The sequence below is a fragment of the Cuculus canorus genome, chromosome 1 (assembly GCF_017976375.1).
Source record: "Cuculus canorus isolate bCucCan1 chromosome 1, bCucCan1.pri, whole genome shotgun sequence".
Classification (NCBI taxonomy): Eukaryota; Metazoa; Chordata; class Aves; order Cuculiformes; family Cuculidae; genus Cuculus; species Cuculus canorus.
Window position 1 is genome coordinate 206,666,266 of NC_071401.1, and position 25,945 is coordinate 206,692,210.

At 42.2% G+C, this 25,945-nt stretch overlaps 1 protein-coding gene across 4 annotated transcripts in view; it reads left to right on the plus strand.

The window, feature by feature from the left end:
* LRGUK (leucine rich repeats and guanylate kinase domain containing) overlaps positions 1-25,945 on the plus strand; it is an 81,611-nt gene that overhangs the window by 11,850 nt on the left and 43,816 nt on the right. For all 4 annotated transcript variants that reach the window (XM_054054959.1, XM_054054953.1, XM_054054967.1 and 1 more), the window contains exons 7-13: positions 4,358-4,501; positions 7,645-7,725; positions 9,369-9,455; positions 11,676-11,782; positions 20,451-20,570; positions 23,989-24,085; positions 25,199-25,312. In XM_054054959.1, the coding sequence (XP_053910934.1) occupies positions 4,358-4,501; positions 7,645-7,725; positions 9,369-9,455; positions 11,676-11,782; positions 20,451-20,570; positions 23,989-24,085; positions 25,199-25,312 (750 nt within the window). The remainder of the gene's footprint in view (positions 1-4,357; positions 4,502-7,644; positions 7,726-9,368; positions 9,456-11,675; positions 11,783-20,450; positions 20,571-23,988; positions 24,086-25,198; positions 25,313-25,945) is intronic.

Sequence of the window (25,945 nt, forward strand, 5' to 3'; positions counted from 1 at the left end):
TCACAGAATCATAAAATGGTTTGGGTTGGAAGGGACCTCAAAGCCCATCCAGTTCCAACCCCTGCCATGGGCAGGGACACCTCCCACTAAGCCAGGTTGCTCAAAGTTCCATCCAACCTGGCCTGGAACACCTCCAGGCAGCCACAAATTCCCTGGGCAACCTGTGCCAGGGCCTCACCACCCTCATCAGAAAGAATTTCTTCCTAGTATCTTATCTAAATCTTCCCCCTTCCAATTTAAGGCCATCCCCCTTCATCCTATCACTCCAGGCCCTTGTAAAAAGTCCCTCCCGAGCTTTCCTGGAGCCCCTTCAGGTACTGGAAGGTCCCTCTAAGGTCTCCCTGGACCCTTCTGATCTCCAGGCTGAAAAACCCCATCTCTCTCAGCCTGTCCTCATCTATTTGAATAGTGTTCAGTAACATTTTAGTATATATTTTAATTATATACGATATATAGTATCATATATAATTTTTAATAATTATATTTCAGATACATGCTGCCTTCAATATCTTCCAGTTATGCCCTTAGTAGCAATCAAACTGAATTTTCTTTCATTTTTAGTGGATAAGATTAACTCAGATTGGCAAAATCATGTCTAAAAGTTCTGAAATGAGCTATAGGAGTGTGACAATCTAAGCTGACACGAAGATCTTTTCTTAAAATGCTTTCTTCAGGGAGAACGACAGAAAGCCGCTCAACCATTGTATGCACTGATTTCCTCATCTGTTAAAAGACTTAATAGTAATTCTGTTAGTCATGGTTATCTGCTCTCTAAAATGTTTTGGAGGTTGTGTTAACAGCTAAGCCTTATTAGTGTGAACATGTTCTTCAGTTTGGGTTCTTACATGCTGATATGATTATTTATACAACCGCTTGTCTTTTTTAATTAGCAAAGTAGATAGTCATGTGGAAATTATGTAAATAGACAGATTTTAGCATAGCATTTTCTTTTACTAATTAGGATAGAATACAATTCTTTTTTTTTCACGGGAGCAGTCATCCTCTCTTTCCATTGATTCAGCTTTCTTTTCCATTTTCCCTGGAGCTTTTTAGGTTGAAAGAGGAGAAAAGACTGAAGTTTGGACGAAAGGCTTCAAAAACTGTAAATAGTGCCTAGCTGTACCAAAAAGCCTTCATTGTGCTTATAGAATCATTGAATCATGGAATCATAGAATTGTAGAATTGCTTGGTTGGAAAACACTTTTGAGATCATTGAGTCCAGCTGTACCTGTCCACTACTAAACCAGATCCCTGAGTACCTCATCCCCCATCTTTTAAACACCTCCTTGGATGGAGATGCAACCACCTCCCTGGGAAGCCTCTGCCAGGGCCTGAGAACCCTTTTTTTCCTGATGTCTGATCTGAACCTACCCTGGAACAACTTGAGGCCATTTCGTCTCGTCCTATTGCCTGTCACTTGGGAGAACAGACAAACACCCACTTCACTACACCCTCCTTTCAGGGAGTTGTAGACAGTGATAAGGTCTCCCCTCAGCCTTCTTTTCTCCAGGTTAACAACCCCAGTCTCTCAGCTACCTTTTATATGACTTGTTCTCCAACCCCTTCCCCAGCTTTATTGCCCTTCTCTGGACACGCTCAATCCCCTCAGTGTCCTTCTTGTAGGGAAGGGCCCAAAACTGAACACAGGGTTTGAAGTGTGGCTTCACCAATGCCAAATCCAGGGGCACAATTGCTTTCCTGGACCTGCTGGCCACACTGTTTCTGATACAAGCCAAAATGCCAATGGCCTTCTGTGCCACCTCGGCCATTGGTGTTTCATGTTCAGCCACTATCAACCAACACCTCCAGATCCTTCTCTGCCAGGCAAAAAATGTTTGCAAAAAAACCCAAAAAAAAGGCTCTAATCAACTGGACTCTTAGAAATTTTATACTTTGCAAAAAAGCATCTCTACACAAATCCGTTTTGTTCACAAGCGTATGTGCTCCTCTTGTATGGCATTTTGCAAGCAGAGCTCTGAAATGTGTCCTATTAAAGGAAGGCCTAACAAAGAACAGGAAGAGAAGAGGGAACCTCTGTGCTATTAATAACATAATTAAACATTTAAAAGTCAGGAAAAATGTCAAGGACAGACAACTGGATTAACAGTAGAGTCAGATGGCTTATTTATTTCGATAGTTCCTAAATATTTATTAGTAGAATATGAGGCTTCTAAGCTTGCAGCACAAGGTGATGCTGGTGGAAAAATATAACTTGTAAAATTACACAGAACGAATAATTTTGAGAGGCCGTCTGGGCACACGTGGCCACTGGAACACAGATGAGTACAGAACCTAGCGTGTTATACCTGTTTGGAGTTCATAGCAGAAACGAGTGTATGATTGGTGAGGCCTTGAGAAGTGAAGCCATTTGGTGTCCAGTGATAGGTGTAGATTTTCTATCTTGTACCTTGTTTAGAAGGAATGTTAAACAGTGATAGTTGTGAGTTCTCAAAAGCTTGAGTCATTTCTGGAGTCTAGATGACTTATGTCTACAGGAAAGCTGGGAACAGGCTCTTGATGAGGGAGTGCAGGGATAGGATAAGAGAGAATGGGTTTAAGTTGAAAGAGGGGAGGTTGAGATGAGATCTTAGAATCATAGAGTCATAGAATCATAGAATAGTTTGGGTTGGAAGGGACCTTAAAGATCATCCAGTTGCCCCTGCCATGGTCTCACGAGATCAGACTGCCCAAGGCCCCATCCAGCCTGGCCTTGAACACCTCCAGGGATAGGGCATCCACAACTTCCCTGGGCAAACCTGTTCCAGTGCCTTACCACTCTCATTGTGAAGAAATACTTCCTTAAGTCTATTAGGAGGAAATGTTTTCCTGCGAGGGTGGTGAGGCACTGACAGGTTGCCCAGAGAAGTCGTGGATGCCCCATTCCTGAAGGTGTTCAAGGTCAGGTTGGATGGGGCTTTGAGCATCCTGGTCTGGTGGGAAGTGTCCCTGTCCATGGCAGGGGATTGGAACTGGGTGGGCTTTGAGGTCCCTACCAACCCAAACCATTCTATGATTCTATGCACTTACAGTAAGGTGGGTTTGATGGGGGGTTTTAACAATTCTGTGCATGCTCTTGCTGACAGTAAATAAAGTCTGCCTTCACTTCGTATGCATTAAGATGAATTTGTGTATCCTAGAGATATTTTTATAGACTGCCTGTAGTCTAAAGAAAACAGTACCTCATTTTTCTACCTTAATATTTTCATTATTTATTCTGTAATCATAAGTGTAAATATAACCATGATTACAGAGGGAAATTCTATGTATTTATGTATATATATTCTACAATTTTATGTGCATATCTCTTTCTAAATTTTGTATTGGTAGAGACAAGAGTATCCTTTACTCAGTATCAGCTTTAAAAGAATGCTAGAAGACTTTTTATTGCTGTTGTTTCTCACTGCTCTTCAAGGTGAGATAAAGATAAGTTAATCAGAACATAGTTGATTCTTTTTTCCTTGAGCATTGTGGAAAGCTGCAATATGTCATCTCAAGATGAAGATCGGGCTAATGCATAAAAGGCCTATTTGTTGTAGGATGCTCAATAATGACCATGAACCAGCAATGTACCCAGGTGGGCGAGAAGGCCAACAGCATTCTGGGTTGGATCAGCCATAGTGTGGCCAGCAGGAGTAGAGGAAGGATCGTCCCCCTCTACTTCATGCTCATGAGGCTGCACTTCAAATCCTGTGTTCAGTTTTGAGCCCCTCAATCCAAGGAAGACATTGAGGGTCTGGAGTGCATCCTGAGGAGGGGAACGGAGCTGGGGAAGGGTCTGGAGCACAGGGGTTCTGGGGAGCTGCTGAAGGACCTGGGACTGTTTAGTCTGGAGAAGAGGAGGCTGAGGGGAGACCTCATTGCTCTTTGCTGCTCCTGCAAAGGAGGTTGTAGCAAGGTGGGTGTTGGCCTTTCTCCCAAGTAACAAGCGATAGGACAAGAGGAAATGGCCTCAAGTTGTGCCAGAGGAGGTTTAGACTGGATATTGGGAAAAAATTTTTTACTGATAAAGTGGTGAAGCCACGAAAGAGCCTGCCCAGGGCAGTGGTGGAGTCTCCATACCTGGAGGTGTTCAAAACCCATGTAGACGTGGCACTTGAGTTGTATGGTTTAGTAAGGCACGGTGCTGTTATGCTGATGACTGCTGATGACAGAATTATTTCCAACCTTAATGATTCTGTGATTCTATTTTTCTATGATATCATGATAATAAAGTGAACTATATGCTTCCTCAGGAATATTGTTTTCCATCTATCTTTATGAACTTTATGAACAGTTTATATGCTTTATAAACTTTATAGAACTTTTATAAACTTTATAGAACTTTATGAACAGTTTATATGCTTTCATGTCTTCCTAGAGCTCGAACCAGATTGAGAAGATAACTGGGTTGGACAGCTTGAAAACTCTACAGAAGCTGGACCTATCCAGCAACAAAATAACTAGCCTAGAAGGCTTGGAGGAACATGATCTGCTAGAGACTATCAACCTAGAGGGTAACCAGGTACCATACTTTATATTGATCTCAGCTTTTTCTAAGGACACGCGATTTTTTTCCTACAATTCAACCACGTTAAGGCATAATCAAAAAGTCTTACAGCTCTGCAAGAAATGGATATTAGAAAAGGGGACATTTTTTTTCATTTGGTGTTTCACTCCAATGCTGTTTCACATGCTGATTCATAGTGTGCTCCTCAGGCCTTATTTCATACCTCTAGGAGGTTTTATCTTTATGTGGATATCACTTCTGTAGTATTTAGTGCTCATGGACGTAAAGAACTAACAATGCTCCCTTGAGTGGATAAGATAGGGATGAGTGTGCAGCTTTTTCAGTTTGATTATTCTTGAGGATCTTTACTTACATTACAGCTTTTCTACTGCCAGGCCTTAGGAGGATTTTCTAATATCTTTCAGCCCAATTTTATGACCACAGATTTTTCTGAGCTTTCAGCTGGAAACATCCTCTGAGGCAGAACTGCATGTACTCTATTAAAAAGTGGCTTTTGTTATGCAGCAAATTTTCACTGGAAATACAATAACACAATCCAGCTCATTTGTATTTGAATTTTGAAGCCCGAGCCATTTATACATAATACACTTGATATTGATCTTCCAGGGTCCGTAACTGAAAAGACCATCAGTTCATGAATCATTTTGTTATCAAAACAGATCTGCATATGCAATGGAAATCTAAGAAAATAAGAAATAAAAATATAACCCTGGAACTGAACATTTTCTGTCATATTTACCCACTTGAAAGATACATTTAGAGAATTTAATTCACGACGCTATGAATTCTTTTTCTCACACTGTGTTCAGGCTGACATTTAAAGGTACATCAATTGCACCAAACAGGAAACTAACTAATAGTATGGTTGCTATTAGCATTAATAACACCACTTCCATTGCCTCATATAGTTTCCACTGTTCTTTATGGCATGCAAAAGCTATCAATTTTACCTCATCAAAATTTGCCTCTTTTAATGATGTTATTGGAACTGTTTAATGAGTCACCATTTTTGAACATTTCCTTCTGAAGAATAACTTAAAAAGAATTTTAATGAATTGAAACAGAAAGATGTGTGTTACTTTAGCTCGCTACCACCCAGAATGATCTTAAATTCTTGATTTTCCAAAAATGGGCATGATAGGTTTATTTGCAAACCATGTCTCTCATATACATATTCAGTGATTTTTGAATGTTGATGGTTGATGTTCCAGTATTTATTTAGGAAACCCTACAAATGACATTTAACTTGATCAAAACTACTCCACAGTGGGCTTCTTGTTATCTCAAAATGTGTATTGAGCAGGCTATAGAATCATAGAATGGTTTAGGTTGGAAGGGACCTTAAAAATCTTTGAGTTCCAACCCCCCTGCCATGGGCAGGGACACCTCCCACTAGATCAGGTTGCTCAAGGTTCCATCCCTGCTTCCAGGGATGGGGCATCCACCACTTCTTTGCACAGCCTGTGACAGTGTCTCACATCCCTCATGGGAAAAAGTTTCTTCCTAATATCTAGTCTAGATCTTCCCTCTTTCAGCTTAAAACCATTCTGTCTTGTCCTCCCTGGTAAAAAGCCCCTCCACAGCTTTCCTGGATCCAGTCCAACTCTCTCAGCCTGTGTTTGTATGAGAGGTGTTCCAGCTCTCAGACCATCTGTGTTGACCCTGTGATTCAGATTTGTGTTTTTAGACACTTCATATTGGCTGAGTATAGGTTAAGGATTGAATCTGAAGTCTTTGTGGTTCAGTCTTCTGTCACTGGAGGGGAAAAAAGGTACAAGGCAATTCTTCCCAGCCTTTCATGGATTGGATGACCTCTGAAACGGCCTCTCTCCACTGATTATAAAAGGAGGTTAAGTGGCTGACTTGGGCTAATGTAACAGATGGCTAAAATGAGGCAAGATGGATTCCATTTGACCTGTTTTATTTTAATTGAGAGCCTTACAACTGTTCACTCAAGGTCTAGCATGAGTATTGGAAATACTGTGGCCAGCAGGACCACAGAAGTGATTGTGCCCCTGGACTCAGCATTGGTGAGGCTGTATTTCAACTATGTTCAGTTTTGGGCCCCTTATTCCAAGAAGGACATTGAGGGGCTGGAGCACATCCAGAGAAGAGCAAGGAAGCCGGTGAAGGGGCTGGAGAACAAGTCTTAACGACACTCGGCTGAGAGACCTGGTGGTGTTTAGCCCAGAGAAAAGGGGGCTGAGGGGAGACCTCATCACTGTCTACAACTCCCTGAAAGGAGGTTGTAGCGAGGTGGGTGCTGGTCTGTTCTCCCAAGTGACGGGTGACAGGAAAAGACTAAATGGCCTCAAGTTGCACCAGGAGAGATCCTGATTAGATATCAGGAAAAATTTCTTCTCTGAAAGGTTCTCAGGCCTCAGGCAGAGGCTGCCCAGGGAAGTGGTGGAGTCCCCATCCCAGGAGGTGTTTAAAAGACAGAGAGGTGAGGCGCTCAGGGATCTGGTTTAGTGGTGGACAGGTACGGTTGGACTTGGTGATCTCAAAGGTCTTTTCTAACCAAGTGATTCTATGATTCTATGGCTTTGCTTTGGGCACATGAATGTTGATTAATCCCACACGACCTCTAAGGCTCATCTGATGTGCCTGAGTGCAGTGAATCCAGGTTTCCTGTGTGGGTAGATGGGACCTTAAGTGAAGTGCAGCACCCACTGGACACAGGCATCCAAGGACAGCTCTGCTGATGTTTTTCAGTCAAGTGCTGCAAGCTAGGTAGGATGAATTTAAGCTCCAGTGAAAAGAAACTCTTCTTAGAATGAATTTTTTTGCTAGTCAACTGATGCGCAAATATAACAGCAGAATTGCTGCACTTAAGCACATCAGCCACATAAAAGCTAAATGTGTTAGGGCTTGACATTTGAAAGAACTGGAAAAATGCAGGTGGTTTGAAATTGCTGTCTGTATTATACTGCTGCTACGGTTAACATCCAAGTTGTCTGCCTTTTGTGACTAGAAGTGCCTTATTGAATGCAGTTAACATGTATGCCCATTTTGTGAGTATAATGATTTTTTTTTATGTCCAGATTTTTAAAGCAGGGATTAAAATACCTTTTTCCCCCATAGTTAGCATGGATTCTGTTGGCACTGATTTATGCTCTGTTTCTGTCACTAATTAGATTGCTGAGTTGCATGAATTTGAATGGATTGAAGGTCTCCCTCTCCTCAGAGTTTTAAATCTTTTAAAAAATCCTTTACAGGTAAGAAAAAACTAAAGAGGAAGCCAAAACTAAGAACCCAGTACTGGTATGTTAGGTCAGACCAAAATCCGTTTACCTTCCATTTCTAACTCGTAAGTGGCCAGGTCATTTCAGGGAATGAGTACATGAAAGAATGAGTGATGGTTCCCCTGGCATGGTTACCTAGTTTTATCTGAACCAAAGCTCCATATGAATCATGATGCTCAATATCCATATAGTAAATCCATAAATTTTATGTAATTCCATTGGTGAATTCATTTATATATTTGTAGTCATAGTATGCTGTGATTTTTGTATGGAAAATTCTCATTTTCATTTGCTTTGGAGATCTGTGCTTGATTGTTCCAAGGAAAAGGTTGAAGGAGCTCAATAGTACCCCTTTTAAAATCATATGTCTCAGGACACATGGATCTCTTTTCTTCTTTAGGATTTACTCAGTTCTCATTTATGGCTCCCATAGTATTCCTCAATTAATGAGTTAAACATCCATAAACAACAATGACAGTGGTGAAATATCAGAAATTCTGACTTTGACTCTGCATCCGTAATTTGCCCTGACCGATCAAAGGTGATTCTGCCCTGACTTTTGTGATTTCTAAACTATGTTTGAATTTTACAGTGAATTCCAGTGTCAGGGAGAAGAAAAATATTCAGGGCTTAACTTCTTCCTGGATTTGCCAATTTTGTATTGGCTTTCATGAAACTGGTTTGTCAAGACAGACAAAGAAACTAGCATGAAAAAAACACCCAAAATAGGCAACCCTTGGTCCTCTGTGATCTGAAAGCCTTTTTCTGTTTAGATGTTCATCCCCTAAGCAAAATCTGATCCTTTTCCTTTCAGTTGCTGTTTTAATAACTCACACATGCAGCAGTCATGTTAAGCCACCTGAATTTTAGTAGTTTCAACACAACCTTAGAGGCTCTAGAACTAAGCAGCCTCACGAACTTGTCAGTGTCAGCGTTTTAATTTGATATTTAATTATCCCTGTTTTGTTGTCTCAGGCAGAAAAGCCTGTATGATGAAAAATCTGTAACACAAATTCTCTGTTAAGTTCCTACAGTACTGCTAAGGTTAGATGTATTAACCATAGTTTATTGCATAATCCCAGTGTAGATAATGCTTTTGATTTGATAGGACAAGGGGGAATGGCTTTAAATTGGAAGGGGGAAGATTTAGATTAGACATTAGGAAGAAATTCTTCACGATGAGGGTGGTGAAACACTGGCCCAGGTTGCCCAGGGAAGTTCTAGTTGCCCCATCCCTGGAGGCAACTATTCAAGGCCAGACTGGATGCAGCTTGGAGCAGCCTGATCTGGTGGGAGGGTTGGAACTGGATGACCTTTAAGATCCCTTCCAATCCAAACTGTTCTATGATTCTCCAGCATTCTTTGTTGGTATTCTAGTGGGTGTGGTGGTGATTTTTAATTCCCATCCTGACCTTTTAAACAAGGTATTGCAGACTTTTGAGCAACTATTAGGTCTTGTTGCAGAAGCTGATTTTATGGTGGGGAGTCAGTTCATACAGGGTAAAAAGCTTTTCATGTTGCAATGTTTTAAGGCCGATTTACTCTCAGCCAATTGAAATTAAATATTAGATTGTTGAAGTTAAGTACTTTCTCAAAGTGGAAACTTTGTCCTGTAGGAGCAAACAGATTATTGGCTGTTGGCAATTTTCAAGATGCTCCAACTAACTGAACTGGATCTCAAGAAGATTTCCGTGGAAGAAAAGGTATGTAAACATCATAGCATTCAGGAGTTTTGCTAAATAAAAAGTATAAAACACTGTGCATGCAAATGTAGCTTTGTAGTCATCTGTGTGTGACAAATCTCCCATGTTTCAGTCCCTAAGATAGGCAACAAATTCAAAGACTTTTGCTTTTAAATCCAGTTATAAATCTGCAGAATTTCTGCAGCAGTTGTGGTATGTAAAAATGCAAAGCTTACTAAAGCTTTGCTCAGTGAAGAAATTCATTAAGAAGCTATTGTTACTCAGCTAATCAAACTAAACAGGAAATGATTTTAAGCTGAGAGAGGGGATATTTAGATTAGATACTGGGAAGAGATACTTTACACTGAGGGTGATAAGGCACTGGTACAGGTTACTCAGAGAAGTCATGGATGTCCCATCCCTGAAGGTGTTCAAGGCCAGGGAGGATGGGGCCTTGGGCAGCCTGATCTAGTGCGAGGTGTCCCTGCCCATCGCAGTGGGGTTGGAACTAGATGATCTTTGGGGTGCCTTCCAACCCATGCTATTCTATCATTCTTGGATTCTATCATTCTACTCTGTACAGCTTTCCTTGTAAAATCTCGTCCCCCAAAACACCTGCTCAATCACCTTACAGTAACTTTCCATTGTAGTAGAAACCTTTCCCTCTTGTGCTGCTTTTACTGTAATTTGCTTGCTGCCTGCAGTATTTGGGCCAAAGCCATTCTACAACTGTTAGTATTAACAGCTGCAAATTGGGATTGGATTTCAGGGAATTATCCTTTAAAAATGATCTTTACAGGAAATTAATCACTCCTAACTTTAGCTGCATAAATATTAGGGTTCTTGTTTAATGCTAGGCTCTCTCTATAAGGAACATAGAGAAGGGATGGTACCAGAGTGTGGTTTATCCCACCTGCCCAAGATATGGGTCTTACTCTTTGTCTCATAGAATCGCAGAATGTTTTGGGTTGGAAAGGACCTTAAAACCTGTCCAGTTCCAACCTCCCTGCTGTGGGCAAGGACCCCTCCCACTGGATCAGATTGCTCAATGTCCCATCTAACCTGGCCTTGAACACCTCCAGGGATGGGGCAGCCACAGCTTCTCTAGGCTACCTGTGCCAATGCCTCACCACCCTCACAGGAAAATATTTCATTCCTATCTCTAACCTAAATCTTCCCTCTTTCAGCTTAAAAATGTTCCGCCTTGTCATATCCCTGCATTCCCTGATAAAGATAATGTTGTGATTTACTATAGATCAGAAGTACAGTTTTCAAATAAAATTCCCAGTTGCCCAACTTACCATTCCTGGTTCTCATTGTGGAACTCTTGCAATATAGGAACTAGACTTCTTTTGGACTAACATTAACCAGGCGATGTGTACCGGGACGTGCCTGATGTGTTCTTAGCCACTAACTCAGACCAAAGGACCACACTGGAGCTACATTGACTTGAGCTCCCTTCCTTCACTCCCCCAAACTAGTGTGGACATTGGCTTCTGAGTACTGAACGTTTTGCTTTGAAGGTCCACTACTGTTGCACCATGCTCCATGCTAATATGGGGGTGGCTGTCAGCGAAGTTCACAGCATATTTTGCAGCAGTGTCAGCAAGTTGATATTTGATGGTTTACATGAAATGCCGCAGTAGTTCCTAACCTGTTTCTGAGTGGGTAGCATTAACAATGTGAAAAAAATATCAAACTCATTAGTGGTCAGTACCCTCAACTGAGCTTTCACCAGAACGGATGGAGGGAATTGGTGGCATTTGAGTGCTGCTCCTTCTCCCAGGAAAGGCAGAAATGCATTGTCAGGAAAAAAATGCAATTTACTCACTTTGTTAATGCCCATTCTGTTCTACTGCTGACGAATAAATGAGTGGCTTTGGTCCCTAAGGATTTTAGTTCAGCATCTTCCACCAGGACTGAGAGGATGCAAATTAATGGATAATTAAAACCTAAGCAAAATTACTTTGCATCTTATGTGGCCTCCTGTTTTCTTTCCAGTAAAAGGCTGAATATATTAAAGATGGTGAGCTATGTCTGGCTGCCTTCCATCCATCTATCAAATTGTGCTTAAATCTCCTGAAAAGATTTATGTAGCAGAGTGCTCTCAGATGAGCCAAACGCAAAGACTGACCCTCATAAATATGAAGCCATTGGTACTCATAGCGTTCTGCGAAGCATGTCGCAACTGGAAACAATCACATCACTGCTCTCTCTTTTGCCCCTAACCTGTGGGAACAGGTTGCTGCTGTGAATAAATACGATCCTCCTCCAGAAGTTGTTGCTGCTAAAGACCATATGATCCACGTTAAGAACAGCATGCGGCAGCCCCAGAGGATCTTTGACAGGTAAGCTTACCTCCACTTCACATCTGCTCCTGAGGGTGGCACTCAAGTAAAGCAAAATACGTTGTCATGTTTAGAAGGACATTTTACTATCCCTCTCCCACCTTTAAATTAATCCAGCAAAGAGGAGAAGGTCCATAGTATTCTGTTAGCAGCCTGGAAATGAGGCAGATCTTATTTGGTTAAAATTGATTATGAAATGAAGTTAGTCATTCACCCCTAAAGTCTAAGACAGATTGTCCACAGCTCCAGTTCTTTTAAACAATCTGTTGGAACAGATGGCTATTTGCACCATACATGAAAGATGCAAAATTCCTATCAATACCCAAAGGCAATTTAAAAATCCCTAGAGGGAGAAGAGAGCTGTAAAACATATCTTCTTCCTATTCTACCTAGTCCCTCTCTTCACTATTGCCATCCCATTGTGAACAAAATGACTTTATTTTGTGGCTTTGGGGCACACTTTAAATTCATAAGGTTGAAATCTTCAAGTTTGTGCTTGGAGAAGTCCAGCTACTTCTACCTTTGGGAGGAGGTGATCCTGGCTTCCACTTAAATTACAGAAAGGAGAGGCAAATGAATATTCTTTTTCCAGTGTTGCCATTGCTGTGCCGTGTGACTTCTCTCGGTCTCATTTCTCATCTAAAGAATAGAATCATAGAATCACAGAATCATAGAATCATAGAATAATAATAGAATAATTTGGATTGAAATGGACCTTAAAGATCTTCTAGTTCGAAAACCCTGCCATGGGTAGGGACATCCCACTAGATCAGGCTGCCCAAGGCCCATCCAGCCTGCCCTTGAACAGCTCCAGGGATGGGGCAGTCACAGCTTCCCTGGGCAACCTAGGCCAGTGCCTCACCACACTAACGGTGAAGAAGTTCTTCCTTATGTCTAACCTAAATCTGCTGCTCTCCAGTTTATACTCATTTCCTCTCTTCCTATCACTACAAGTTTTTGTGAACAGTCTCTCTCCGGCTTTCTTGTAGGCCCTTTTCAAGGTTGCTATAAGGTCTTCTTGGAGCCTTCTCTTCTCCAGGCTGAACAACTCCAATTCTCTGTCCTTATATGGGAGGTGCTCCAGCCCTCTGATCATCCCTGTAGGCTCCTCTGGACATGTTCCAACAGTTCCATGTCCTTCTTATGTTGAGGATTCCAGAACTGGACACAATACTCCAGATGAGGTCTCAGAAGAGAGGAATAGAGGGGCAGAATCCCCTCCCTTGCCCTGCTGGCCATGCTGCTTTTGATGCAGAAATAGCCTTACTTTGCTACCCTGCAGGTGTGTTACTTTATTTGCTTGATGAATGCTAGGAAAATGCTTTGACAGGAGTACTGTGAAGTGTAGGTTGTTTATTATTACGCTGGCTACAATGGATATTGGCACTGGTGTGGACAGCCACACCCTGTGCTGGGTAAAAAACTGGCTGAGTGGCCAGGCCCAAAGAGTGGTGGTAAATGGAGTTAAGTCCAGTTGGAGGCTGGTCACAAGTAGTGTCCCCAGGGCTCAGTGCTGGGTCCAGTCGTGTTCACTACCTTTATCAATGATCTGGGTGAAGGGATTGAGTGCCCCCTTAGTAAATTCACAGATAACACTAAGCTGGGAGGAAGTGTCGATCTGCTTGAGGGTAGGGAGGCTCTGCAGGAGGGATCCGAACAGGCTGGATCAGTGGGCTGACACCTATGCTGTGAAATTCAACAAGGCCAAGTGCGGAGTCCTGCACTTGAGATGCAACAACCCTGTGCAGCGCTCCAGCCTTGGGGAAGAGTGGCTGGAAGGCTGCCTGACAGGGAAGGACCTGGGGGTGTTGATTGACAGCAGCTGAATATGAGCCAGCAGTGGCCCAAGTGGCCAAGAAGGCCAACAGCATTGTGGCTTGGATCAGAAACAGTGTGGCCAGCAGGACCAGGACAGTGATTGTGCCCCTGGACTCAGCATTGGTGAAGCTGCACCTCGAATTCTGTGTTCAGTTTTGGCCCCCTGACTCCAAGAAAGGACATTTAGGGGCTGGAGCACATCCAGAGAAGGGCAGTGAAGCTGGTGAAGAGGCTGGAGAACAAATGTTATGAGAGACAGCTGAAGGAGCTTAGACTGGTGAAAAGGAGGCTGAGAAGAGACCTCATCTCTCTCTACAACTACCTGAAAAGAGGTTGTAGCGAGGTGGGTGCTGATCTCTTCTCCCATGTGACAGACAATAGGATGAGAGGAAATGCTCTCAAGTTGCACGAGGGGAGGTTCAGATTAGACATCAGGAAAAATTTCTTCATCGCTGGGGTACCCAGGCCCTGGCAGAGGCTACCAAGGGAGATGGCGGAGTCCCCATCCCTGGAGATGTTTAAAAGACAGGAAGATGAGGTGCTCAGGGATCTGGTTTAGTGGTGGACAGGTGTGATTGGACTCTTATGATCTCAAAGGCTTTTTCCAACAAAATCATTCTATAATTCTATGGTATTTAGAGTATCTTTATTGTGAGTCTTGTGTTTTCTGGGATTGTTGATGAAAGACAGGAACTATCCCAGTGGTAATGATGGCTCTGAGAATTCTTAACAGCCTGTTAAAAAAAAAAACCCCAAAGATGTATTTACAATTTTGCAGAGTTGGAGATTCCTTAAGAAAAAGGCACAATAGTTTTACCTAAAGGCATGGATTTCTTCCAATGCAGACATAGGCTCTATTTAAATATTTGTTTATTGGATTGTGTATGTATATATTCATTGCTGGAAAGCAACAATTCTGTCTTCTGTCAGAGGTATTGCATACACAAACATATAAACACGCAGACCAGCATTTATGGTGCTGACCATAATTGTTTAATGATGCTCTGAATGTTTGCCCGTGCTCAGCTGGAAAGCACACAACACTGTCATTAATGAAATCTTCCTAATGATGATGCGTTACAGTCTTCTATGCTATGAAATGTTTATTGGAACCAGATTGTTATAGTTCATTTGCATCTATCTTTTTTAGGTGAGATTATAATTAATTCTGGTTTAGTAATATCTCTATTCAAAATAAAACCAGAAAACAAAGGAAAAAGTTGCATTGTTGTGTACTCTGCAGTGAAAAAAACATTAACATTAAGTTTCTTATGTCATTCTGTCTCTCTGTGTGCCTTATGATTCTTTAATGACATTGTAACACACCACTGAAAAATATTATGTCTATTTTTTCCCCTACTATAAATCATAGAATCATTTGGTTGGAAAATACCTTTGAAATCCTCGAGTCCAACCATACCTGTCCACTTAAACCAGATCTCTGAGCACCTCATTTCCCCACCTTTTAGACACCTCCAGGGATGGGCACTCAGCTACCTCCCTGGGCAGCCTCTGCCAGTGCCTGAGAATCATTGTAGTGAGGAAATTTTTACTGATACCCAATCTGAACCTGCCCTGGAGCAACTTCCTCTTGTCCTATTGCCTGTCACTTGAGAGAAGAGACCAACTCCCACCTCACTACAACCTCCTTTCAGGGACTTGTAGACAGTGATAAAGGTCTCCCCTCAGCCTCCTTTTCTCCAGGGTAAACAACCCCAGGTCTCTCATCCGTCTCTCAAGGCATGTTCTCCAGCCCCTCCACCAGCTTTGTTACACTTCTCTGGACACTTCAGGACCTCAATGTCTTTCTTGTAGGGAGGGGCCAAAACCTGACCCCAGGATTCGAGGTGCAGCCTCACCAGTGCTGAGTCCAGGGGCACAATCACTTCCCTGCTTCTCCTGACTGCACTGGTTCTGATACTGTCCAAAATACCATGGTCCTTCTTGGCCACCTGAGCCACTTCGGACTCATGTTCATCCGCAGACAACCAACATCCCCAGGTCCTTCTCTGCCAGGCAGCTTTCCAGCCACTCTTCCCCAAGCCTGTAGTGCTGCGCAGGGTTGTTTTGTCCCGAGTGCAGAACTGGGTACTTGGCCTTGTTGAATCTCATAGCATCGGTGTCAGCCCATGGATCCAGCCTGTTCAGATCCCTCGTGCAGAGCCTCCCTACCCTCAAGCAGATCGACACTTCTGCCCAGATGCACGTGACATCTAAAAAGGTGGCTTGATCATAGTTATAACTGCTACATGGGGAACAGAAATGTAGTAGCAGAGAGGGCTCTTGAGTCTATTGGGCAAGCACATGATGAGTTTGGTATCGGGCTATTGAGGATAAATTAATTCAGAGAAGAAATAGAGCATGATTATTTTTAACAATGAAAGTAATTAACCATTGGAACAATTTACCAAGGGTACCAAGAATTCTCTACAACTGGAATGTTTTTAATTAAAATTTGCTCTAATGGAACCCTGGGTACCAGGCTTGAAACAAGAACTAACACAGGGAAATCCTGTTGCCAATGTGGTGATGGGACTCCAACTTAAAAGATGACAGTAGTCCCTTCTGGCCTGGAATCTTGCACATCAGTGTATTGTTAGATATTAGTAAAAGTTTCTTTACCGAAACAGTGGTGAAGCGTTGGAGGAGGCTGCCCAGGGAAGCAGTGGAGTTCCCATCCCTGGAGGGGATCAAATAGCATGTAGTCGTGATGCTTCAGGACACGGTTTAGTAGGCAAGGTGATGTTGGACTGATGGTTGAGTGGGTGATCTTAGAGATCTTTTCCAACCTTAATGATTCTGTGATTACTATACTTTTAGTTTATTGTTTGAGAACCAGTAAGTGGTGATGCAATGAAAGATTGCATTGCAAGTGGTATGGAAATGTTCTCCATGCTCTTCTGATGAAATAATAAATGCAAGGAATTTGACGATAGGAGGAATTTGAGCAATCAAAGTTTATTTAAGGGAATTTGAATTCTGAGTATGATGATCATACCACGTAATGACCAACCCCCTCCACAACTACCTGAAAGGCTGTAGTGAGGTCATTGTTGGTCTCTTCTCCCAAGTAACAAGTGATAGGATGAGAGGAAATGGCCTCAAGTTGCACCAGGGGAGGTGTAGATTGGATATTGGGAAAAATTTCTTTGCTGGAAGAGTGGTGAGGCATTGGAAGAGACTGCCCAGGGCAGTGGTGGAGCCTCCATCCCTGGAGGTATTTAAGAAATGTGTAGATGTGGCACTTCCGGAAATGGTTTGGTAGGCATGATGATGTTGGGCTGACAATTGGACTGGATGATCTTAGAAGTCTTTTCCAACCTTAATAATTCTATGATATATTGTGTCATTAGTGGTTCTAACACTTCCTTGTAAAAGAAAAGAGTACAGAGGAATTCTGCAATTTTGCAAGCATGTACCAGGTTCTGTGCCTGGAGAAAGAATATATTAAAACTGTGTTGAAAATAAGACTTCTGTCCTCACAGACCTGCCTTGACATCATTATTCATGAAGGGCTTGGCCTTTCTGCTGCATCTTGATTAATATTGAATCTCTGGTCACTAAGCGTGTTTCCTGGAATTCCCGTCTTTGAAATGGTTCTTTGCAATAATGCACTTGTAGTATCCACAACTGTCACTATTTCCTCCTGGGATCTTGTCGGTCTTTTCCTTACCTCAAATATCAGAAAATGGGAAGAGTATGAACATCTCAAATCAAGACAGGAGGAAGATATTTCTTGAAATGAACAGGATGTTACAACGTAACAGATTCAGATAAGAATTTTTAAGATGGATTTTTACCTTTTCCAGTATTTTTAATGTCTTATGTTAATAAGCTTATTATGCTAATCTTTAATGTTTTGTAAATGTCACCAATCGGCACAGTAAGTAAAAAATCCTTATGTCTCCCAAGTGCCCTGCTACTATTTTGCTTTAACATAGTGTAGTAGACGGGACAGTGAACCAGGATCTAAAGCATGTTAAAGTGCGTGGAGGACAGGGTGGTATTTAGAGACAGCCAACATGGCTTCACCAAGGGCAAATCCTGCCTGAGCAATGTAGTGGCTTTCTCTAATGGGGTAACCACATCAGTAGACATCAGAAAAGCAATGGATGTAATCTATCTGGACTTCTGTAAAGCCTTTGACACGGCCTCCGACGACATCCTTCTCTCTAAATTGGAGAGATATGGATTTGATGGGTGGACTGTTTAGTGGATAAGGAATTGGTTGGATGGTTGCATTCAGAGAGCAGTGGTCAACAGCTTAATGTCCAGATGGAGATCAGTGACAAGTGGTGTCCTTCAGGGGTCTGTACTGGGACCAGTGCTGTTTAATAACTGTCATTGATTATATCAACAGCCAGACTGAGTGCACCCTCAGCATTTTGCAGACAACACCAAGCTGGGTGGTGCAGCTGTCACACCAAAGGACGGGATGTCATCTAAAGGGACCTGGTCCAACTGAAGAAGTGGGCCTGTGTGAAACTCATGAGGTTCAACAAGGCCAAGTGCAAGGTCCTATACCTGGGTTAGGGCAATCCCTGATTTCAGTAAAGGATGGAGTTTGACGTGATTGAGAGCTGCCCTGAGGAGAAGGAATTGGGGTACTGAATGGTGAGAAGTTCGACATGAGCCGGCCATGTGTGATCACAGCCCAGAAGGCCAACTGTGTCACGAGCTGCATCAAGAGAAGCATGGGCAGCGGGGCAAGGGAGGTGAATCTTCCCCTCTACTCCACTCTCATGAGACCACACCTGGAGTCCTGTGTCCAGTTCTGGAATCTCCAACAGAACAAGTGTATGGAACTGTTGCAATGGGTCCAGAGGAGGCCACAAGGGTGATCTGAGGGCTGGAGCACCTGAGGACAGGCTGAGAGAGTTGTAGTAGTTCAGCCTGGAGAAGAGAAGGCTCTGGGAAGATCTTTTAGCTGCCTCCCAGTACCTGAAAAGGTGGCTGCAAGAAAGCTGAGGAGGGACTTTTTACAAAGGACGTGTAGTAATAAGACGGGGGGGAATGGCTTTAAATCAGAGGGGAGAGATTTAGATTAGACATTACAAAGAAATTCTTCACAATGAGGGTCATGTCGCACTGGCCCAGGTTGCCCAGGGAAGTTGTGACTGTCCCATCCCTGGAGGTGTTTAAGGCCAGGTTGGATGGAGCTTTGAGCAGCCCAGTCCAGCCTGAGCTGTTCCTGCCTATGGCAGCAGGTTGGAACTGGATGATCTTTTAAAGTCCATTCCAACCCAATTCATTCCACTGTTCTGTGATCTGAGTTCATTTCACAGTTCTGTACAGACTTAAGCTGGTCTCTTAATTTATTAGGTGCATCTGTTGTTTCTTCTGTGAGAATAGTATTCCCCAGGAGAATTAAGAGACTGAATTGCATTGTTATCTTAGTGCTTCTGAAATATCAAGTCCATTATATACATTTAATCTGGTAGAAAATAGAAGTGTTTTATTGTATCTGGAATAGGAGTAAAGCTATTACTCTGAAATCTTTTTCCTTCATGCTCATGTTGGATGGTTATCATTACTTCTTATACAGTTTGTTACTCCTAAGAGAAAAGGTGAAAGAAATATACTGTCTTTTCAGGAATTCATGTTCACCTGCCTTATATCACATTAAATGGAAGCTTAACACTCGTTGGTGGGTTTCTACCACTTGAAAATTTAAATTTAATTGAAGCTATTTTTTAGTTATAAGTAGGTGTTTTTGAAGGTATTTCAACTACTTCTGACATATTTTTCCTTCTGCTACTTCAAGGGGCTACAGGAAAGCTGGAGAGGGGCTCTTAATTAGGCATGCAGGGATAGGATGAGCAGGAATGGGTTTAAGCTGAAAGAGGGGAGATTGAGATGAGATCTTGGGAAGAAATATTTTTTTCTGTGGGCAGTGAGGCACCAGCACAGGTTGCCCAGGGAAGTCATGGATGCCCCATCGATGGAGGTGTTCAAGGCCACATTGGATGGGGCTTTGAGCAACCTGATCTAGTGGGAGGTGTCCCACTTGTCCCAGTTGGAACTGGATGATCTTTAAGGTGCCTTCCAGTCCAAATCATTCTATGATTACCAAGTGACAGCATCTCAAGATCTTGCTAGATTTAAAAACGAGAGTGCAAAGTTGCATTCCATTTTTAGCTGTCTGAATAAATTGCTGGACACTCAAAAGTACAGAAATGCTATTCGTTCTAGTATTTACAGCTGAAATTGGAAATGTGAGGATCTAACCATCTACTCAGCTTGGAGAAAATGGAGCACTTTGTGGTTTTGCAGCTCTTCAGATTCTTTTATTGTAGTGTTATTTGTGTTCAGTTGAGTTTAAGGATCTTAGTGTTTTTCATTGTATTGAATTGAAAAGTTCTTTGCAACTTCCCACCTTCATCAGGCAAGGCCGTGGAAGTCAGGAAGAGTCAAGCATGAGTGCATAAGGGTTTGTAGGATTGCGTGCAAGTTCATGCTGGGCCTATTATCCTGATCATTAAAATACTACTGTCTCGGTGATAGACTTGGAAAACTCTTAAACAAATCCCAGCAACACTATCCCTGCAGAGGGAGCTTTAGAAAAGGCTATAAATTGGAAAAGATTATAGCAGACATAAGATTATTCCTTTCGCAAAAGAGACCTAGGGGTCTTTAATGCAATATTTCGTGCTGTTTTTATGTTTAGGACGTATCAAACTGTGCACAGCCTTCTCCTAATTTTCATCTGAACTGTGAGCAATGTGAATAGCGTGACAGACAGATGAGATTGGTTGAGATGATGAAAAAGTCTCTGCAAAAGCTTAATACAAAGTTGCTGATGATTTCATTTGTAGGTAATGTGATGGCTCCTTGTTTTCCTTTCTTCTAGCACTTTACCCAGTCTCGATGCTCCGTACCCCATGCTGGTATTAACTGGTCCTCTGGCCTGCGGCAAGAGAGAGCTCACTCATAAGATCTGCAGGCAGTTCAAGAATTTCTTCAGATATGGGTAAGTTTGCTCCACAAGGTTAACAGAACACCAAGCGATCAAGGCTGGAATTGCTGCAGTTTTGTTGTTGGAAGTTAGATGTTAAAGACAACCCATAAACGTTAATTGCTATGCATTTCATCTCTTCCCAGGGCTTGATTGCCTGTAGTCATCAAATACTTCCTTAAAAGAAAAGCTGTTTAAGTTATCATGATCTTTTCAAAGGTGAAGAGCAAACGGAGATGTGTCATTAAGAGCTCCTTTTTATTGATCTATTCTGTCTATGCTCCCTAATGCCCCTCAACCTAAGCATTTGTTTAGATGTGTATGCATTTCTCTTAATTTTTGTAACGGTACCTGCATATAAACACGTTAGCATGTATGGGCAGACTACATCCAGAAGCTAGGAAAAGAAGCGAGTGCAATTGCTGGACCACTTTATTATCCTGCAAGAAGTGTTATCAAAGCAAATGACATCTTTCAGACGTCACCACCTGCTGGGAGTACTAATTCTACTTATCAGAAAGGCCTGAATTATGATCCTTACTCCCTTGGGCTCCTGTGTACTTAATGGAGTGAAACTCTTTCTTTCCAAGGGAGGTTCAGCCTTTGTTAATCACTTCCCTGAGGTACCTACCTATTTGCAGTAGATGGGGAATCTGGCTAAGCTAGATCACTACTATCTGTTGCCTAAAATTAGGCGGTGCAAGCTGTTCTTCTTGTCCATTCATTCCATTCTTTACAGTGCCTCACTTCCTACAGCACACGCTATTCTTCACCAGTCTGCGTTCCCGTTATAGAATCATAGAGTGGTTTGGGTTGGAAGAGACCTCAAAGCCCATTCAGTTCCAATTCAGGCTGCTCAAGGCCCCATCCAACCTGGCCTTGAACAATTCCAGGCAGGGATGGGGCATCCACAACTTCTCTGGGCAACCTGTGCCAGTGTCTCATCACCCTCATTGTGAAGAATCTCTTCCTAACGTCTCATCTTCCCTCTTCCAATTTAAAGCCATTCCTCCTCATCCTGTCACTCCAGACCCTTGTAAATGTCCCTCCAGAGCTTCTTGTAGCCATCTTCAGGTACTGGAAGGCTGTTATAAGGTCTCCACAGAGCCTTCAGGCTGCATAACCCCAACTCTCTCAGCCTGTCCTCATAGCAGAGGGCTCCAGCCCTCGCATCATTTACATGGCCTCCTCCAGACCCATTCCAACAGTTCCATATCCTTCTTACGTTGGGGATATTATATTGTCTGTCTTACGTTTTCTCAGATTTTTTAGTAAGCAAATTTATCTGTTCATTTTTAACCAGACTTTGACGGCAGTTTCGCAAGTCTGGCCTTTGCCACAACAGGACCTAGGTCTGTATTTGTGCAGCTTTAGGTACTGAAGTGGTGAGTTGTAAGGCACACGCATATGTGACAATGATTTCTCAGCGTTCTTAGCATCACAGAACCATGTTCTGCATATCTAGTAGTAGCCTTCTTCTCTAACATAACACATCACAGTGAAGGAGCCTGTATGTATTTCTGCTCTGACTCCAATTGTAGCCACTTGCTGGATTAGGTAATTAAACTAGGAAGTTGAAAGGATATTTTAAGAGAAGATATGTTCAAGTTATGTGACTGGAAAAATGACTTTTTGCCTTTTTTTTAAAGCAACTCCTATGTTTCGAAAGACTAGATTGGAAATTACAAACTAATTGAACACCCATTGAAATTTTCCAAGCACTATGTGTTTTTTTTAAGAGCTTTGTTTTTATGCTATGTATTTTATTTCCTGAAAATTTTATGCACAGGGAGGGGGAGAAAAGGGAGAGAGACAGAATCTTAACAGAGCAGAAAATTGCAATCATAAAGCAAAGCTGTGTTTTAATTATTCAGTGGAGATTTAAGCAATTTTATAGCTTAGACTTTTAAATTTCAAACATTCTACTCATTAAAAATGTATTTCATGCAAGATATCGTGGCAGTTTAAATGTAAACATGGCCTTGCAATTAAAAGAGGTTGTAATGCTTAAAAGTGTTTTGAAAAATAAAGTGAAATTGGACCCTCAAACCATCTGGCTGGTGCTCAGGAATGACCTTTAAAGCTGGATGCGTTCATAATATCTTAAAAGAAAATCAGGCCTTTGAAGTGAGATTTTATGGAACCCATGTGCCGCAGACTGTTCTCATTTGCCGCTGATGAAAAAAGGTGGCACCTTTTTGCCGCGATAGTTAAGATTTGTCAAGCTCTGCATTATAGACTGAACTTCGTGGACCTTGAGTCCATGAACAGGAGTGGCTGAGTAGGTGGCATACGAGTAGGTGGTGTATTTTTTGCCACGTTTTCCAGGACAACACAGCACAAATCGAAGTTAAAATGTTGTCAGTGTGAATCAATGCTTCGCATGAAGGGGTCTACAGGAAAGCTGGGGAGGGAATTTTTACAGGGTAGTGATACCATGAGGTGAAATGGCTTTAAATTGGAAGGGGGAAGATTTAGATTAGACATTAGGAAGAAATTCTTCACAATGAGGGTGATGACACACTGGCACAGGGAAGTTGTGGCTGCCCCATCCATGGAGGTGTTCAAGGCCAGGTTGGATGGGGCCTTGAGCAGCCTGGTCCGGTGCGAGATGTCCCTGCCGATGGGGGCAGGGGGGTTGGAACTGAATGATCTTTGAGGTCCTTTCCAACACAAACCACTCTATGATTTTATGATTACACTTGTGTTCCTGTTATCCTACAATATAAAAATAAAAACGAAAGCAGAAACAAGCAGCAAAGTAGAATTTCCTAAGATAGAACATGAGCCACTGCTTACTTTAGTCTAAAATTGCTGCCTGCATTGACTTAACTGGGGATTTGGAGTTTGTATGCAGTTTTTTTTCACTGTCTCACCCTGGTAGTAAGCTCACGTACCTGAGGTTTATCCCCTTGTCCTTATGTGCTGGCAGGCAATTACTTTCCCTGCCTGGTATCCCACTTATCTCCCTAGTTTCAGGATTGTTTCTCCCCTTACTATTAGGGGTCTATTTAAAGATTGGCCTTTATATCTCTTTCTTAACCTCATGGTTCAATCTAACTCCTAGTCTCTTCTTCTGTATTTAGGATTCTACTTTATATCATCCACAAGCTGACATAACAGAATTAAAAAATGGTTTCATCATTTCTCTGTTACAGGGAGCGGTGACAGCTTCAGTTCAGGCTGTCCTAGGCCAGGGGGGATTTATAGCCAAAATGGAATGTTACATTTAAACTTTTTTTTATTATTTATGGGTTAATCTTTCAAATATGCGGCATTAGTGGTATGATTTGCACCTCTTTATATTTCTCGTATATCTTCACTCCTTAAAAATGAAATGATTTGTAATATTCTCCCTTTCCCCCTTCCTATTCCCTAGCTGCTCCTGTGATTGAAAACAGGTTTTTTCTTTATTATACCATATATCTTCCAGTCCCTGTCACACTACGAGGGCAGCTTACTTTGGTGAAGAAAACAGACTTGATTACTATTTCGTTTCTCAAGAAGCATTTGACGAAATGGTGAACACAGTGAGTAGCGTCCTAGAAGGCTTATTTCCCACACTCAGAGTGAGCTCAACTTTTCTGTCTGATTTTATGGGGGTTTTATATTAAGTTCGTGCCTGTGTGTGCATGATTCTTCACTCACAGTTTTGTGGTTTCATTTCATAGGCAGAAACTACAGATTTGTTGTGTATTTATACTGGTTTTCTCCTGTATCAATGTATAGAAACCATTAAATGGTCTTAATGATCAGTAGGAATCTTTAAACAGTAGTGTAATGTAGAAATAAACTTATTTCTATATGCAAATTGCTAGATAGCTTTTGAAATAGCTGCCATCTTTTTTCTTTTTCCTTTCTTTTCTTTCTTTTTTTTCAAAACCTTCCAGCAACCCTGTGGGGAGTGCAGTCTTTTAAAGTTTTGCAAATTCACCCTAAAGGCATTCTGTCTCTCTCCGAAGGCAGTGTGCCTCCAGCTACTGCTTCTGATGTTTATTGTTTCTGCAATAAAACTTTGGCTTGAAAAGCCACAACAGAGCTCATTATTTGTATATATACAAGTCGGGGAGCCAACACAGTCTGATCTGGTCCTTAATGATAACTCTCAGTAATCAAGTAGTTTAATTTTAAGAGAGTGTAATCTGCTTACATCTCTCTAGACGTGCTGCTGGGAACCAAAGTTTCAGTTGTCAGCTTTTAACTTTGAAATGTCTTGGCCAATTATACATTCTCCTTGCAGATTTGTTTCTGTCCTCTCTTTTTCTTTGGCATCATTTCTTTTGTATGGCATGGCCATATGGTTTGATGTAATGTTGAAAGAAGGATGCCCCTTGCTTTAGATCTTCCTTTCTTTACAGTGCGAATGAATAACCAATGAAAGCTGTAACCTGTCAGCAGCTCCATTTCAAGACACTGGTGGTTTATTATCCATAAACAATGTACAAGCCCATACCCTGCAGGACCAACTGTGTGCTCTTGCCTGCAAGTTTTGTGTTCCCTTTGGCTTCATCAGCATTGATGGTTTAGGCAGGGAAGAACTTTTTATGGAGACAAAGCAAGGAAGTCCAGAGATGTTACGTTCCTTTAAGGAACTTGCTTTCCTTAAAATATTTCCTCATTACACATGCTGTTTTGATTTTCAGGGGAAGTTTATGGCCACCTATAAATACAGCGGCTATTACTACGGACTTGGAAGAGACACTGTAGAATCAATTGCCAGAGAGGGTCTTGCAACCTGCGTTCACTTAGAAATAGAGGTAAGGATTCTAGAGGAGGGCTACAAAGATGATCAGAGGGCTGGAGCACCTCCTGTATGAGGACAGGCTGAGAGAGTAAGGGTTGTTCAGCCTGGAGAAGAGAAGGCGCCCAGGAGACCTTATAGCGACCTTCCAGTACCTGAAGGGGGCATACAACAAAGCTGGGGAGGGACTTTTTGTGAAGGCATGTAGTGATAGGACTAGGCGGAATGACTGTAAATTGGAGAGCGGCAGATTTAGACTAGACATAAGGAGGAAATTCTTCACAATGAGGGTGGTGAGGCTGGAACAGGTTGCCCAGGGAAGTTGTGGATGACACATCCCTGGAACTGTTCAAGACCAGGTTGAATTTGGCCTTGGACAGCCTGATCTACTGGGAGGTGTCCCTGCCCGTGGCAGGGGAGTTGGAACTAGATGATATTTAAGGTCCCTTCCAACTCAAATTATTCTATGATTCTATGATTTTATGATTGCTTCTTCCCTACTCATCTTTGAATGAGTAATTCATGGGCCACAAAAATGATCTGAGGGCTGGAGCACCTCTCCTATGGGGACGGGCTGAAAGAGCTGGGCTTGTTCAGCTTGGAGAAGAGAAGGCTTCGGGGGACACCTTATAACAACCTTCCAGTACTG